Below are 15,321 nucleotides of genomic sequence, written 5' to 3'. Positions count from 1 at the left end.
AGAGATCTCACGTCGAAATAAATTTGATTACGCTTATCCTGTTTTAATCCGTGTCGACGTCGGCGGCGCGTTTAATTTTGCACGCACAACCCCCCCCACCCCACGAACTCTAAAATTCCATAACATTATGTAAACGCATCTGCATATACGAGGCTGGAACTTTATTAAACGAAATAATGTAGTGAATACGTTGGCTCACTCACTTCGGAATAATGAGCAATCTCGTAGCGCGTAGCCGCGTAGCGTACGGCTATCGGCTACGGCGGTGCGCTCAGTAGCCGATGCGACCGCGCGCCGCGCGCACGTCTGCTACGCCGCGCTACGATGAACGCGACACCGACTCGCTGTGCTACGCAAACCACACGGTTCTAAGTTGCCAAATTACAAGTTCGTGAATTAAATTGTGATCCCCAAATACCTCTTAGTTTTGACAATATTTGTGTAGTTTTTTAATGTTAATGTCCACACGTTTTTAAAGTATATTGTAAGTGATATCAAATGATCAAGATGAGAAGGATTTGTCACCTGATTTTCAGGCTCCTGTTTCTGCTTGACGGTAAGTGCTAGTATATAATATAATATGTTGTAGTGATAGAAGTTTACCAGAGCGTAATTGATGTCAGAGGTGTTCAACAGACAGTTCGCTGTTTAATTGACACGAAATATTTCTGCGTTAAAATCTTGATTTTCAGTATTACTTTAATTGTGATTGTAATTAAATTTGTTTACGTAATTGAACGTTTTGTAGCGATAAAATATTAAGAGATAATAAAATTGTTACGGCGATTATTTAATTTATTGTTTTCGTTTTAATATTAATTGCTTTTGATATAAAATATTTTGTGTTAATTAATAAATACCCTTCATTCAAATAACGTCATACAAGAAATACTTGTAGTGATAAATTATGAAAGTAATTTAATGACTGTGTAGAAAAATGTAGTTTGCAATAAAATAGTTTTTTTCTAGAAACAATACAATAGAAAGTGGCAATAATATTGTTTTAACAAATTGACCGATCCTTAGGGGGTGGAGGGGGTATAATAGGGGGTAGGTTAGGGGGCGACAGTGGTGCCCCCTAGCGATTGTTTAGTTATCATTTTGCTATCTAACGTGGCTTTGTTACAATTCTTTTTATGATATTTCTATACGTATTTTTGCAAAAATATCTCTGGGGTATTCTCGTAAACCCCATGACAAATTGGATATCGTGTTGTCAGAAGGCTTTGTGCCAATAAAAATGAGGGTTTTAAAATCTTTCCCTTGCGATTTTGTTACAAGAAACCTGTATTATGTAGCGACTTTATATAAAAATATAATACTAAGGGTATTGTGTTTTTTAAATAAATATTCAAGAAACTAAGCTATGTTTTCGTTATAAAACATTTATAGTTAGCTCCAAAAGTATTTACCTAATACAAATATGAAGCCGTTTAATTATATTCTTATAAGAGTAAGTTTATTTTTTTATTTATTTCTTAATTCCTGTAACACAGGTTTAACGTAGCGCAGGAGTCAGGGTTTCCAAACAATGATGTAAAGTACTTTTATGTCATTTAATTTTTTTTTTTAAACATGATAATATAAAGTATTTACTTTCTTAACTTATCTAGAACATGAATATTACCTTGAAATTAAACTTCTACTACAAATTAGTCAAGAAACCTACCGTTATCTTCCTGGAAGGTCGACCATATGTGGATTCATCAATAGAGAAATAGGGTCTGCCAAAACCACAACCACTATTATGGGACTGTCCATGATATTCAGTAAGATTTCCAAACGTCTGGACTATCGTATCACCGTTATATCGAGTATCCAAATAATATTATAAATGCGAAAGTTTGGGAGTATATATGGATGTTTGTTACTCTTTCACGCAAATACTACTGATCCAATTACGATTAAATCTACCCAGAATAACACATAGGCTAGTTTTTATCCCGGAGTTTCCGATTTACACGAGAAGGGTTTCCACGCGGACGAAGTCACGGGCGGCTTTTTAGTTAATAAATAAAAGTGCTAAAAACTTAAAAAATATTTCACGTAAATATAATAAATAAGACTTGATTGTAACGTATCGTTGCTACATACTAACCTTATTAAATTTTAAAGGACAAATAAAATATTAATCTCAGAAGAAAAACACCAAAAATATAATACACGCGCTAAATTTAACTTTAAACGTACTTCCTGACTCAGCGTAAAATTTTGTTTAGAAAACATTATCGTAGACAAAAACAAAGAGAACTTTTAACCCTTGAACCCTGAGCCTTAAGGGTCTGTCACCACCATAAAAGGATGCACACACACATACACACTCACTGTATAGTACAACACTCACTCACGCACACAGAAGCCAGTTGCGCTCACCGGTCGGTAAACGATCTGTGGGTGAAGCAAACCTTGGCGCGGTCTTTCCATAGATGGGTGACCGCATAGTGGTATTTGAACAGGGCGTCTCCGTGCTTTGGAGGGCACGTAAAAATCGGTCCCGGTTGTTGTCAATTAAGATAACAATGCTTAAGCCACGTCAAAGGCCTTCGGGCGGCTTGAACAACTTTGACACTAGGTTGACCACCAACCATACGACAAGAAAAAGACGCACACAGACACACACGCAAACTAACACACAAACACACTTGCACACACAAACACACACGCTCATAATATTAAGTAAATTTTATTTTAATTTTAAAGTAAACTAGCTGACCCGCGCAACTTCGTTTGCGTCTCATAAGAGAATCATAATTTTCCCCGTTTTTGTAACATTTTTCACTGGCATTCTGCTCCTATTGGTCGTAGCGTGATGATATATAGCCTATAGCCTTCCTCGATAAATGGGCTATCTAACACTGAAAGAATTTTTCAAATCGGACCAGTAGTTCCCGAGATTAGCGCGTTCAAACAAACAAACTCTTCAGCTTTATAATATTAGTACAGATTTGTACGCTGACATATTTTAACAGGAATTTAATCAAGACAAATAGTAAGAATACTACTGTTTATTAAAAAAAGAAGTATTTTAATTAACATTAAAAAAATAGCCTGATTCAAAATGAAACCGTGTATATTTTGCTCGAAACTGTTTAATAAAAATATGTTACTTCGCTTATGTAATATAACAAGTTTCCATTCCACCCATGGGTTCGAATTACGCCAAAGGTCTCATAATTATGATTCTACTAGTACTATCGCTAGATTTTTCTGCGTTTAATAATTTCTTACTAACTTAGTATACCTAAAAGTTCTTGAAAACAGATCTAGCATTGAAATTCTGAAATAATTTTAAAATCAGTCCAGGTATTCTATGAGCCAATTCGTTGCCAACATAATCACATACACATATTTCCTCTTAATAATACTAGTTTAGATATAGATATAATTTATTATGCACATTATTGTAGTTATACAACACAGGTGGGTTTGTTCATCTGTGCGTTAATCCTTTAATATATCACTGGACTGACATGGCGGTCATCGGATGCCTCGTTCACGTTCAAATTTATATTAACATTTAGTAATGCCATGTTATATTTGCTTTGCTAATTAAAATTGAATATGATTAGTTAGATAATTAGTAAGAGTCTTTGAGTTGCTTTTATACAAGTAATGATTTGTCAGTTGAGTGGTTTAAGTATTCGCCTCTCACGGAAGTGAAAGTTGAAATTCAGGACAATTATTGATTCGCATTAACAATTTTTCGAAGTTATCTATAAGGTATTCTAACTTTTAATTTTAAATCGCGCTTAAGACCCGTAACATTATAGTATTATCTGGGTATTGGTGTAAATAATTATCAATCAACTGTGATGCAAAATATTGTGAAAGATCAGAAATTTATGGTTAATTCTAGGAAAAAAGGAGTTTACTTCCTTTTTTATTCTAGCAATAATAGAATACGTAATCAATTTATACTTGACCAACGGGATAGCGTTAACTCTACCTCATTTTTGAACTCCTCTCGGAGTGAGGGACGGTTAAGGAACTCACAAACTACAGGTGACGGGTTTTCACACGAAATCAATAGTAAAGTAGGTTATGTTTTTAGTCAATAATAACATTACTACAATAGTACTACTTTAATATCAATTTACGATAATTCATAGATCATTCTGATATTTCTACTTCACAATCATTTCGCAAAAAATCACATACCAAACCTTCTTCTAAATCATATCATTACAAAAAGCAGACCATGTCACGGTACACACTTACACGCTTGTGACGTGACAGCGTGACAATTTTGTGTGACATCCACAGCCTTAATAGACCTTGGAGGGTACATCAAATTGCTTTTTGCATTTACATGATAATGAGCTCACGGAATGTGTTGCTTGATGCAGATTTGTAATATTTTTGAGATATAAATACGTTATTACTATTTATAAGAGTGAAAACGGCTATCTACCGTCCGCGACTTAGCGTAAATAGTATTCTATGTGTTAATCTAGATCTAAATTTATTTTAGATTCGTTCCGTAGTTTTTTTGTGAAACAGTAACATACCTCTATATTATATCCATTCTCACAAACTATCGAATTTATAATATTAGTAAACTTTACGGCCAGGTTCACAGATTCTGGATAAGTATTTTTTATCTTATCAGGTGGTATTTTTCGTAGTTATCAATTTATCTATCAGATAGGTTATCCAACACTTATCTACAAGCTTGGAAACTGACCCTTTAAATAATACTTTTGTAAATTTTGTATTTGACATTATACTCTATTTACTTAGTAGCTGTGCCTCGGACAGAGTTACCGATTGTAAAGTCTCCTAATTATAATCTTAGTTTTCGCCTAGTCCGTGATTAATTTTATTAAAAAATATTTTTAACGGTTCAGCAGTTTTATTGTGAAAGTGTATTTTATTTCGTATTGAGATTTTTTAACGACTTTGTCTGCGTGGACTTATTTCCCTTGGTAAAAACTATCCTACTTTTTAATCTAGGTTAGTGGTATAAGTTGATACCTCCCACGCAAGTGGTTTCAGGTTCGAACCCGAGGCAACACATCAATGACTTTTCAAAGTTATGTGTGTATTAGAAATAATTATAACAAAGGTTTAATGTAAAGGAAAACATCGTGAGGTAACCTTGCATGCCTAAAATTTTATAATACATTTATTGATAGCATGCAAAGTCCCCAACCTGCACTTGGCCAGCGTGGTGGACTCGAGACCTTACCCCTCCCACATTACGGGAGGAAATCCTTGCCCAGCTGTGGGACATTAATGGGTTAAATTTATTTATAAACTAAATTCCACCTATCCATTACGTAGAGTTTATTACAAACATTCGCATTTCTAATATCAATAAAGTAAATACCATCGTATATTAATTTCCCCCACATTACGCTACACGATTAAGATTTGTTTCACCGCACTAATTAAGATACAGTCTAGTGGTACTATTTGGGTACTAATTCGGCACTAATAGTGGCGAATTAGTGGCGTAGTAGTACCTAGGCAAATTGGAAACACCGACAATCTCGTATTACGGTTGTCTCTAGTGATTTTAGGTATGTGTTGTTACTGGTCTAGATTTAGCTTTGCAATGAATATGGTTTTATGTAAGTTTGTTATTTTGTAAGCTGTGATGATATTTGATTATATTTGAAGTATGTTTTGTAATAGGTTGATAGTGGCTACAATGATTTTGAGTGATTTGATATATTTTTGAAATTTTCTCTCCGTGAATGAAATCTCCTTCGAATTCGAAAATCAGAAGTTAGATACGGGAGCTTTGTATAGGGCTATTTTTGATATTGGTTTTTAATTATCAAACAAAGTATTCGGTACTATCGCATTATATTTTTGCTAAATTCACAGATTTAAACAAAAGTTTAACAAATATATATCGGGATGACAATTTTACATTGCATTACATGCATTTTTTTTTAACCAAGTAGCATTCGCATAAACACTGGAAATATGTTATTTTTTCTTTCTAACCGCTAGATGAACACGTATTTCATAGAACTCACTTACAAACTGACCCAGATTGATAAATCACCAGGCGTATTTAATTAAATCTTGAAACTTCTTAAAAACTGTCAAACAAACACCTATCTTTCCTTTTCTTTTATTCCGTAAATCCGCTATTCTTACCAATCCTACTTAGGTAGAGGCTTCTCAAAAAAGCCGCTTTTTAAATCCCTTAAATATAATCAAGATCAAGTGGGATAATGAAAAGGCAACAGAAACAAACAGCTCTAGTGGCAGGTGAAGCCGAATGCCGAAAGCCGAAAGCCGAAAGCCGAGGCCGAGAGTACCACTTGACAATTTGGCGCTCTCGTCAAACTTTTTGCAATAATTGTCGTGAAGAATAATTTGAATAAATTGAAGGAGTGTTTAAAAACAAAATCGTGCTTCAATTGTTCTTTGTTGTGAGGCGAATAATTGTAAAAGTTAAAGTTATTGAGTGAGATCTAGTAGGAAGAAGTAAAGAAATAATTATAGAATCGAAATAAATTCGTAGTTACTGTTTATTTTTAAATTGAAGACAAAGAAGTAAGACATGGTTATATTAATAATAGAACAATGATAATTGTGTTTCAAGGCATACTTAGGGATAGAAACAAACAGAATTACTAAGAACTTTGACAATTTTTTTAAAAAGCACACGTGCAGTCTCCCTGTACCGTTTCGGTGCAGATGAAAATGGCCGTGGTCACTATAAAACTGACTTGAACTATACTAATATTATAAAGCTGAAGAGTTTGTTTGTTTGAACGTGCTAATCTCAGAAACTACTGGTCCAATTTGAAAAATTCTTTCAGTGTTAGATAGCTCATTTATCGAGGAAGGCTATAAGCTATATATCATTACGCTACGACCAATAGGAGCAGAGTACTAGCGGAAAATGTTACAAAAACGGGGAAAATGTCCATTCTCTGATATGTGACGCAAGCGAAGTTGCGCGGGTCAGCTAGTTATTGATATTCATTCAATTTCTAAATAATTCCCGTATAATATTAGATAAATATACAAAGCTTACCTGCCTATCTTGGGCATCGATACTCAATAGTCAGATCATAAAAATAAACATACCCACCAACCCTATATTCCCTAACCTGTAAATATTTACTCTACCACATGTATGTGTGAATGTCTGCGTGTATGTATGTGTGTGTGTATGTGTGTGTGCACTTAGGGTCTTGTACTTGTAACTAATGTGAACCCCGGGTCAGAGATGAATTATTTAGTGAAGGATAGTCACAAGAAACTTTTACTAGCTAGCCAATTTTTATGAAAGCCAGTAGCTCGTGAATTTTGGTCGACTTATGGCCTCTATTTTCTTAATTCGGATGATAAATAATTTAGTGAGGTTAGTTACTAAGAACTTTTATATAGTGACCAAAAAACCGTGAGTTTTTAGAACGTGTTTTGAGTTTTTTACTTGTAAGGTTTTCTTATAGAGTCACGGTATTTACGAGATTGTGATTTTGTGAGTTTTAATTATATAATAGAATACTTTAAGATGTCTAACGTTACGGCGCAGGCTGCACTCGCCGTGGTCGCAGGCATTTTAAGGTAAAATGTGTGTTCACGTTAATTCCCGTATTCTATTATACATTAAAAATGCAACGCGAGAGTTTACAAGTTATGAGTTTTAATTATATTATTAGGGTCCTTCTGGGACTCATTTAAAAATATTCGATTTTAATCAAAATCTAAATCAAAAGTTAAAAAATAATCGCGTATCTACAACTAGCAAAAATATAACTATCAGTTTATACGAAGTCTATGATGTATTAAATTAATTAGTTTAATAACAGACATAACTATTTTACACACAAAAAAACAAACACATACTCAAAATCATAACTGCACATAAATACAACATCAATCATCAAACAAAAGTATTTCAAGCGTAATCTTGCAACTTTCGCAACCCCAAGAGATAGCATTCAATAAATCGCTCTGAAATAATAAACACAGAACTTCAAACTCAATTTGCTTCACATTTTGATGGATGATGCTCAAAATAACGGCTTCCAATGAATGTTTTCGCTCAAAAATTAGTGAGAGACGATAAAAAACATTAATCCGATGTCGATTAAGCTCGGCTTGTTGAAATAAATCGTTCATTGAGTGACAGTGATGTTTGTGACGAGAAATAACGGTTTTATCATGTTTTTTTGCAGTAGAATTAGCCATGCTGTTTTCATTGCGTCAGTTGGTCGCTGGTTCGATTCCCACACGGAGCAAATATCTGTGTGATCCACAAATAAATGTTTGGGGTCTAGTTGTATGTTTCTACATGTCCCCGCGATACGAGAGCAAAATATTAGTACGGGAGTTGTCTTTTTAAATAAATAAAAAATAATATACAGATAATCTTATTTAAGTAGATACTAGCGCCCGCTCCTGCTTCACTTAGTGGCTAAACTTAATAAATTATACTCTAATGCCTTCTTCTGTAATCGCTCTATCTATTGGTGAAAACTGCAAGAGAATGCGTTAAGTCAGTTTTGAGTTTATTGCGAACGGACAGACAGACGCGGCTTATGTCTTTTTTATATAATATGTAGTGATTTACTTAAAATACAGTGGGAATAATTTTATTAAGCGAATAAATGGTTCAGAGATAAAATCCAACTTAACAGTATGCGCGTGTTTTAATAAATAACAACATATCTGATATTACACGGGGATTAACGCGATTATTTTCAGATTAAAATCAATGTATGCATAAATATGCCGTGTAAAGCTTTACTGCTTTACTTTAAAGTGATGGAACCAGGGATTTTGGTTTTGACTTTGAGGAATTCTTTAGCTGTACCTATTGGGAGGGAATTAATTTAAATGTTATAGAATTACGTAGAACTAAAGTAGAATAATTATAGTAGAAATGAGCTCGCTGCTAGTGCCTATCGTCCGAAAACTTAGTAGAGAGTTAGTATGGATGATATAGGTAGTTTCTAATTGATATTTCTGCGTATTTCTAAAAAGAAATGGAAGTATTAGGCTGGCCATTGACAGCTGCATAAGTCTGTGGTTCTCTGATGTTGTAGTAAGGATTTTGTACAGCCCCGATAGCTGCGAAATTTGCGTACCGGGCTACTAAGTTGTTACCCTCTTATTCATAAAAACACATGAAGTTATGAAAAGCTTATAGAGTGTTTTGTTTCTTTCACTCCTTAGCGAAATGAAAAAGAGAAAAAATATTATGGTAGTTTCATATTTAAAATAGGTGTCTATAAACCAATTTTAATTATTTATGTTTAAGAAAAAGAGGGTTAGACTATAGTGAAAGAACCATAGCCTAGATAATTCTTTGCACTTACGACACCAAAAACTAGCATAAGTAATACACTACCAGTGAAATGAACGATAATAACTTTCTAAAGTCAAGTCCTTGTCTTTGTCCTTAGTCCATACCAACATAACCTTTTTACAGGTTTCCAAGTAAATCTTTACTATATTCCCCTTTACTCGTAAGGCCCTTCGATATCTTATAAAGATAAGAAAATCTTCTTCTTTCAACTTACTTCAATAAACAATCTCGGACTTAACAATTCAGGTAAACTTTACTATGAAAAGGTTCTATTTTATGTCATTGAAGGATTACTGAGGAGTTTCCGAACCTTTTTATGTGTTCACGGGTCCGTTGGAACTGTGTCGTTTTCGGTCATCGCGATATTAAATTTTAGTTGGGTAGTAAAATGGGTTGATGAAAATTCTTTCGGATATTTTTTAGGAGTTATCGGCTAGAAAACTGTGGAGGAATTTATGAATATGGAGTTTTTTGTAGAACTATATTTTTGCGTAGATTCATCAACGAATATAGACTTCAGTGGTTTTTTTGATGCAGTAGAATAAAATCTTTTTGTATGTTAACTACGTGACTCAATTTGCGCACCATTTCCGTGAATATGAAAAATCGATTTGATTTTTGAAAAAAACATTTTTTTATTTTAATTGTGACGGAATGTGTCACAGAAAGGGGAGATTTGGAAGAAAGGAGGGAAAGCCTTTGTCCAGCAGTAAGACACATAAAAGGATAATATAAAACTACTTTACTCTTGATTATACTCCATCAGTATTCATGCTGCAGTTCATCAAAATCGGGCCAGCATTTTAGCCTACAAAGCGTTACAGAAAGACAGATTTTTTCAGTTTTATCAACATGGCAATCAAACTTGTGACCGTATCAGTCACATTTACCTGAATTTCTTCCATCAAAGCCATACCATCAGTTTATATGTACGAATAACATAAAAAAAATTATCTTAATTGTTTGTTGAGATCATTAGTTTTACATTACGCATCTTTTTTGCGAAGTAGGTTAAGTGCTAACGTTTGAGGAAAACGTTTAACCGATGAAAGGTGAAAAAGTCAATGTTTATACGAGACTATTTTTGTGAGATTATGGTGTAGGTTTGATTCTTGGCTTAACATTTTTTTTGTAATGAATTTACATTACATTTACAATATTAACAATGTTAACTTTTTATTTAGTAATTTAATCATTAACTTTTCAAATGATTTTTTTCACATCGTTATTGGTCAAGCTAGGGTCAAACTTATTCAAAGCCTTTGAAATTGTTTGTCTGTCATCAAGTATATCCTTTTAAGCGTGGATACTTAAAAAGTGCTAACAGCTACCCATCTGAAAAATGCCTGCTTCTAAAAGTTGCTTAACCTACTACTAATTCGTTGACTGAAAGTGGTGCTTGAGTATAGTATTTGCTGCTTTCTTTAATAAAAATAAAATATTTCATTACTAACACAAGTTAGATGATTATTAAAGTTACTTAGAATATTATTACATACCCGTATTTATTCAACTCAGCCAATCTATTTAAAAACCACGCTAAATTAAACTAAACCAAGAACAAGAAATAATTTTGCCAGACAATAACAGTAACACTCTAATAGAGTGTATGTGTACATTGTCGTATTTGTCCGTTGTCGGACAGTGTTGGACAGTGTCGGGGACAGCTCTCGGACAAACGTACGTAATGGATAATACGCCTCCTCCGCTCTTAGTGCTTGACAAATATCTAATGTGTATCGACTGAATGTGTGATGTTAGTACCGGTTTACTTCTAAGTAATGTTTTAAATGTAAAAATGGATGATTGGATGTGTAGATGGCTGGATGTGTAGATGAATGGATGTGTAGATGAATGGATGTTTGGAAATGTGCGTGTTAAGACGATGGGATGGTTGGATGGACGGATGGCTGGATGGCTGGATGTCTTGATCTTTGAATGTTTAGTTTTGTAACTCTTAAATATAACGGATTTTGCATAAAAACTGGTTTAGCATATAGGGTAGCTTAATATTTCAGGCCTTCCAGGCAATTTCCTATTCAATTTTATACAAAATTATTTTTTGGCATGATCGTTCGCATACTATGCTTCGATCGCTGTTGCGGTTATTAGACAACAAATCGTAACATTAAAAATATGAAAGTCTGCCTGCCTTTCTTTCATGATTTTACACTTAAAGAAACAGTAATGCTAGCAGAAAAAAAATGTAATCCTTTGATAACTTATGAACATGAAAGGGAAAGGAAGTTTGTAAGGATCGTACCAAGTGGAGTTCTTTGGTCTCTGCATACCCTTATAGTAAAACGGCGTGATTTTATATATTGTATGTATCTCCAAGATACTGTCTGCATCTAATAACATTACAGACAAACAGACCTTAGTATTTCTGATCCACTTACACCGTCACATGTGTCCGGCGCTACACAAATTATGACCGTTACACACTAAACGTTACATAAAACCGTAGTGCCGTGACGTCATTATCATTGTGCCAGTGTATGTGTGCATGCCTTTATAATACACGACTCTTTATTTTGTGTTGTGTATATGTGTATACAAATGCAATTAATCATAATAATATAAATACCAAATTGACTAAGAAATTGGTATTTGAAAATTGAATGTTTTATATTTTTCAAATTCGAAAAAAGTTCAAGAGCAGATTTCAAAAGAAAAGCGAATAAATATGTGTTCTCTGAGTCTGTGTGTCAATCACGAGGCTTTGCTCATTTCGATTGGATTTTTATTCGATAACATTCTGAGGTTAGGTAACAAAATTAACATAAATTAAGAATAAATTTTATCACGCTGAAGTCCTACAACTACGAAAATTAAAATACAATTGAATGTTATTCTGCTAATTAAAATGTGGAGACACTACTCACTCAAAAAATCTGACTAAACTTTGAATATTTAAACCAGTGAATGATATACTTGAAATCGTCTCGTTACCGTGTCGTATTATCTAAAGCACAAACTCGAGTGTGTGCATCGTAGTATATCCGTATTCCCCGAGGTCCGGGTAATCTTACGACCGTGCCCGGATAAAATCATGTTATCACACGTATGATGCCTTTGATCCTTCCACGCACCATTATAATTAGTGGGACTTTGTGGGCAAGAGTGGGAAGGACATAAAATTCCAGGCTGAGTAATTATATGGTTGCAACAATCGTTATCATCAGCCAAGCCTTTCTTTCAACTAATAGGTCGAAGAAAAAGTCTTTTCGCATTGTAGTATGTATGAACTTGTAATAAAATCTCTTTGGCTCCAAGAATCACAAATGAGTAAACGGTTTATAAGGTTTCTTTCAGTGAGCTTGTGAGGTACCCAAATATCTTTTTTGTATAGAGAAAAGATTTTATTACAAGTTCATGCATACTATAATGCGAAAAGACTTTCCCTGACCCAATATGTTGGAGTAGGCTTCCAGTCTCCCCGGATGCAGCTGAATACCAGGATTTTACATGGAGCAACTGCGTAGCGGACCTCCACAACCCTGGGTTGTAACACGATACCTCTCGGTAAGACTGGTTGTCAGACTTTCAAGCTTTTTACTACTGTTAACGACTATCGAAGATCTTCGAAATTGCTATTGGTCTTTTTCTTAATTATATTATTTTATTCTCCATAGTTGTCCGTAGTTTGGTAATATGGCCGGTATATGGCTATAAGCTCTACCTCTAATACATGGGACTAACATAGTTAATGGCGAAACGCGGGTGTACTTCATATATCTCTCCCTACACTTTCGAGTATAACAAGCGTAATATTACTTAAGTATGTGTATTCATTTCATAAATAATAGATTTTTTGCAGCTGTCCTTGTTAGGGTCGATGAAAAGGTTTTATATATTTTTATGATCAACGAAATGAATGGAATTGAACAATTAAAGCAAAAAACGAAATACCACATTGTTCCATAAATAAATAATATTTTAAAAATATTTCGAATGATGTAACTTGTTTACAGGACCAAATTCGATTCCTGGTAATAGTAAAATGTTATTGGATTTTGCTGACTGAAAATTCTCTGTATCAATACCACGAGTAAATATGCATAAAACATCCTTTTACGGGAAAAAGTGAAATGTATTGAAAAAAATATCATTTAAAGATTCACGTACACATATTTATGAAAAAGGTTGTTTAATTTCTGTAGATATGTTGAGTTAATAAATCTGAGTGCTATTTTTCGCGACTGTTGATCATAAGGGTTCCTGGAACCCATTTTATAGTATGGTTAGTGGTCAGCCTAGTGTCAAAGTATTTCAAGCCAAGAAAGGCTTTTAACATGGCTTAGCGGCTATTATCGTAATTGACAACACCGGGACCAACTTTTAACGTGCCATGTAAAACTTGGCGTTCAAATATCACTGCGGTGACCCATCTATCGAAAGACTGCGCCACGGGTAGCTTAAACCTTAGATCGTTTATCGACTGGCAAGCGCAAATAGATCGAGCTTTTTTATTCTGATTGTTGATACGTTCAAACGTATGCTTTCAAAAACCTGCTTCTTCATTGTACTCAAATGACACACGTCACACGCGGAGTTGCGCGGTTCAGCTAGTGCAGAATGTAGTCATTACACTTTTACATAACTTACAAATATTTAAGTAAGCTTTCACCTCTATACATGACATGTTTTGGCTTTCAAAACTTCGTCAACTTATCCATAATATATGTGACCTTTAATACCAAATAATCATCCGACTTCCAACTTCCTTCGCTAAGTTCGAGTCGGTTTCATACGAACTAATAATATCAGTACTTTGGTCTTAACAACGCCGAATTTCGCTGAATTCTTAGCTTAATAACTAGTATGTGAAAGTTTATATTAAGTAAATTAGTTAAGTTCTATCCCACTGCTGGTCTGCTAGAGGAATAAGAGAGGACTCATTCTTAAGGATTTGCATGGATCTAGGATAGGGAATTGAGTAAACTATTATACTAAAAGAACTGAAATATTATTAATTCATAACAGTCATCTTTGCTCGCTGTCTCTGTCCCAGTCTTTCCGAATATTCGTCTCACTCCCGGTTTCTGAGTACTTTTAACGGTAGTTTATCTATTCAAAAGCGGAATGTACGTCAGAAACCGGGGGTTATTCATTCACATCTTATGTTCTGTTATACCCATATTACTGCAAGAACTGCTTAAATAACTTTAAGGCACACAAATAGCACGACATCTAACACTTGTCATTGAGTAATTATCGAAAAAAGTGTATGAAAATTTGGACAGCTTCACTTGGTCGTGTGAAACGATTTCTCAGGGTAAAAGTATTCTCTTCTCTTTCTTGTCCTAATAGCAAGTTAAGTGGGGTTAGAACAACATGTTTTCTTTTTAAAAATCATGCTGTCAAGGGATTTAGCTGATGGTTTTTACAACCTGCCTGACGGCAACCGCCCCTCGCGGCGTCAGCTGACAGCGCTCGGTCGCGGTCGCACACATAGAAGCGGCGGCCGTGTAACGACGAGCCGCTTCTTGTGTTCGTGCACGAGCGCTCACTCACACTACAAAAAAGCAAAAAAATAAGTTGTCCAAAAAAATTTTTTTTTTTGGATTCGTGATCAGATTCATGGGCAGTATCGCCTCCCAAAATATCACCAGCTATTATGAGAAGACCCTGTATATGCGCCATACATCAAAATTAATTTATTCGCTTTTGCGTATAAGAGTAACAAAAATCGAATGAATAACATAAATAGGTTTATAACAAGTAACTGAAACATTAAATACAGGGTGTAACATCTTGTGAGCTAAGTAAATAAAGGCTTAGTTGGTCTTAAGCCTGTTTTTATGTTGGGCTTATCGTTAAATTATATAAAGTGTTCATGCAATTATTACTTCGGTGTTAAATAAGGTAGATGATGGTTTTAAGGCTTTTAGCGTTCATTATCTAGTTTGAATTGAAAGGTTAATGTTTGGGAGTATTATTATTTCCTGTATTTAATTGTATAAGACTATAATTTTGATATTATAGATTTGAAGGTGTGATTGGGAAGTACACACGTAATGGTAGTTAGTAAGCTA

General features: G+C 34.3%; 1 protein-coding gene across 1 annotated transcript in view; it reads left to right on the top strand.

Moving 5' to 3' along the window:
* The first annotated feature begins 287 nt into the window (after nucleotides 1-287).
* The window catches only part of LOC142983887 (uncharacterized), a 223,215-nt gene continuing 208,181 nt past the window's right edge, over nucleotides 288-15,321 (top strand). Inside the window, exon 1 of the mRNA XM_076131064.1 lies at nucleotides 288-556. Within this exon, the coding sequence (XP_075987179.1) occupies nucleotides 499-556 (58 nt within the window). The 5' untranslated portion in view covers nucleotides 288-498. The remainder of the gene's footprint in view (nucleotides 557-15,321) is intronic.

This window comes from Anticarsia gemmatalis, chromosome 25, assembly GCF_050436995.1.
Source record: "Anticarsia gemmatalis isolate Benzon Research Colony breed Stoneville strain chromosome 25, ilAntGemm2 primary, whole genome shotgun sequence".
Classification (NCBI taxonomy): domain Eukaryota; kingdom Metazoa; phylum Arthropoda; class Insecta; order Lepidoptera; family Erebidae; genus Anticarsia; species Anticarsia gemmatalis.
Note: the sequence above shows the minus strand (reverse complement) of the source record. Positions and strands in the feature narration are given on the sequence as shown.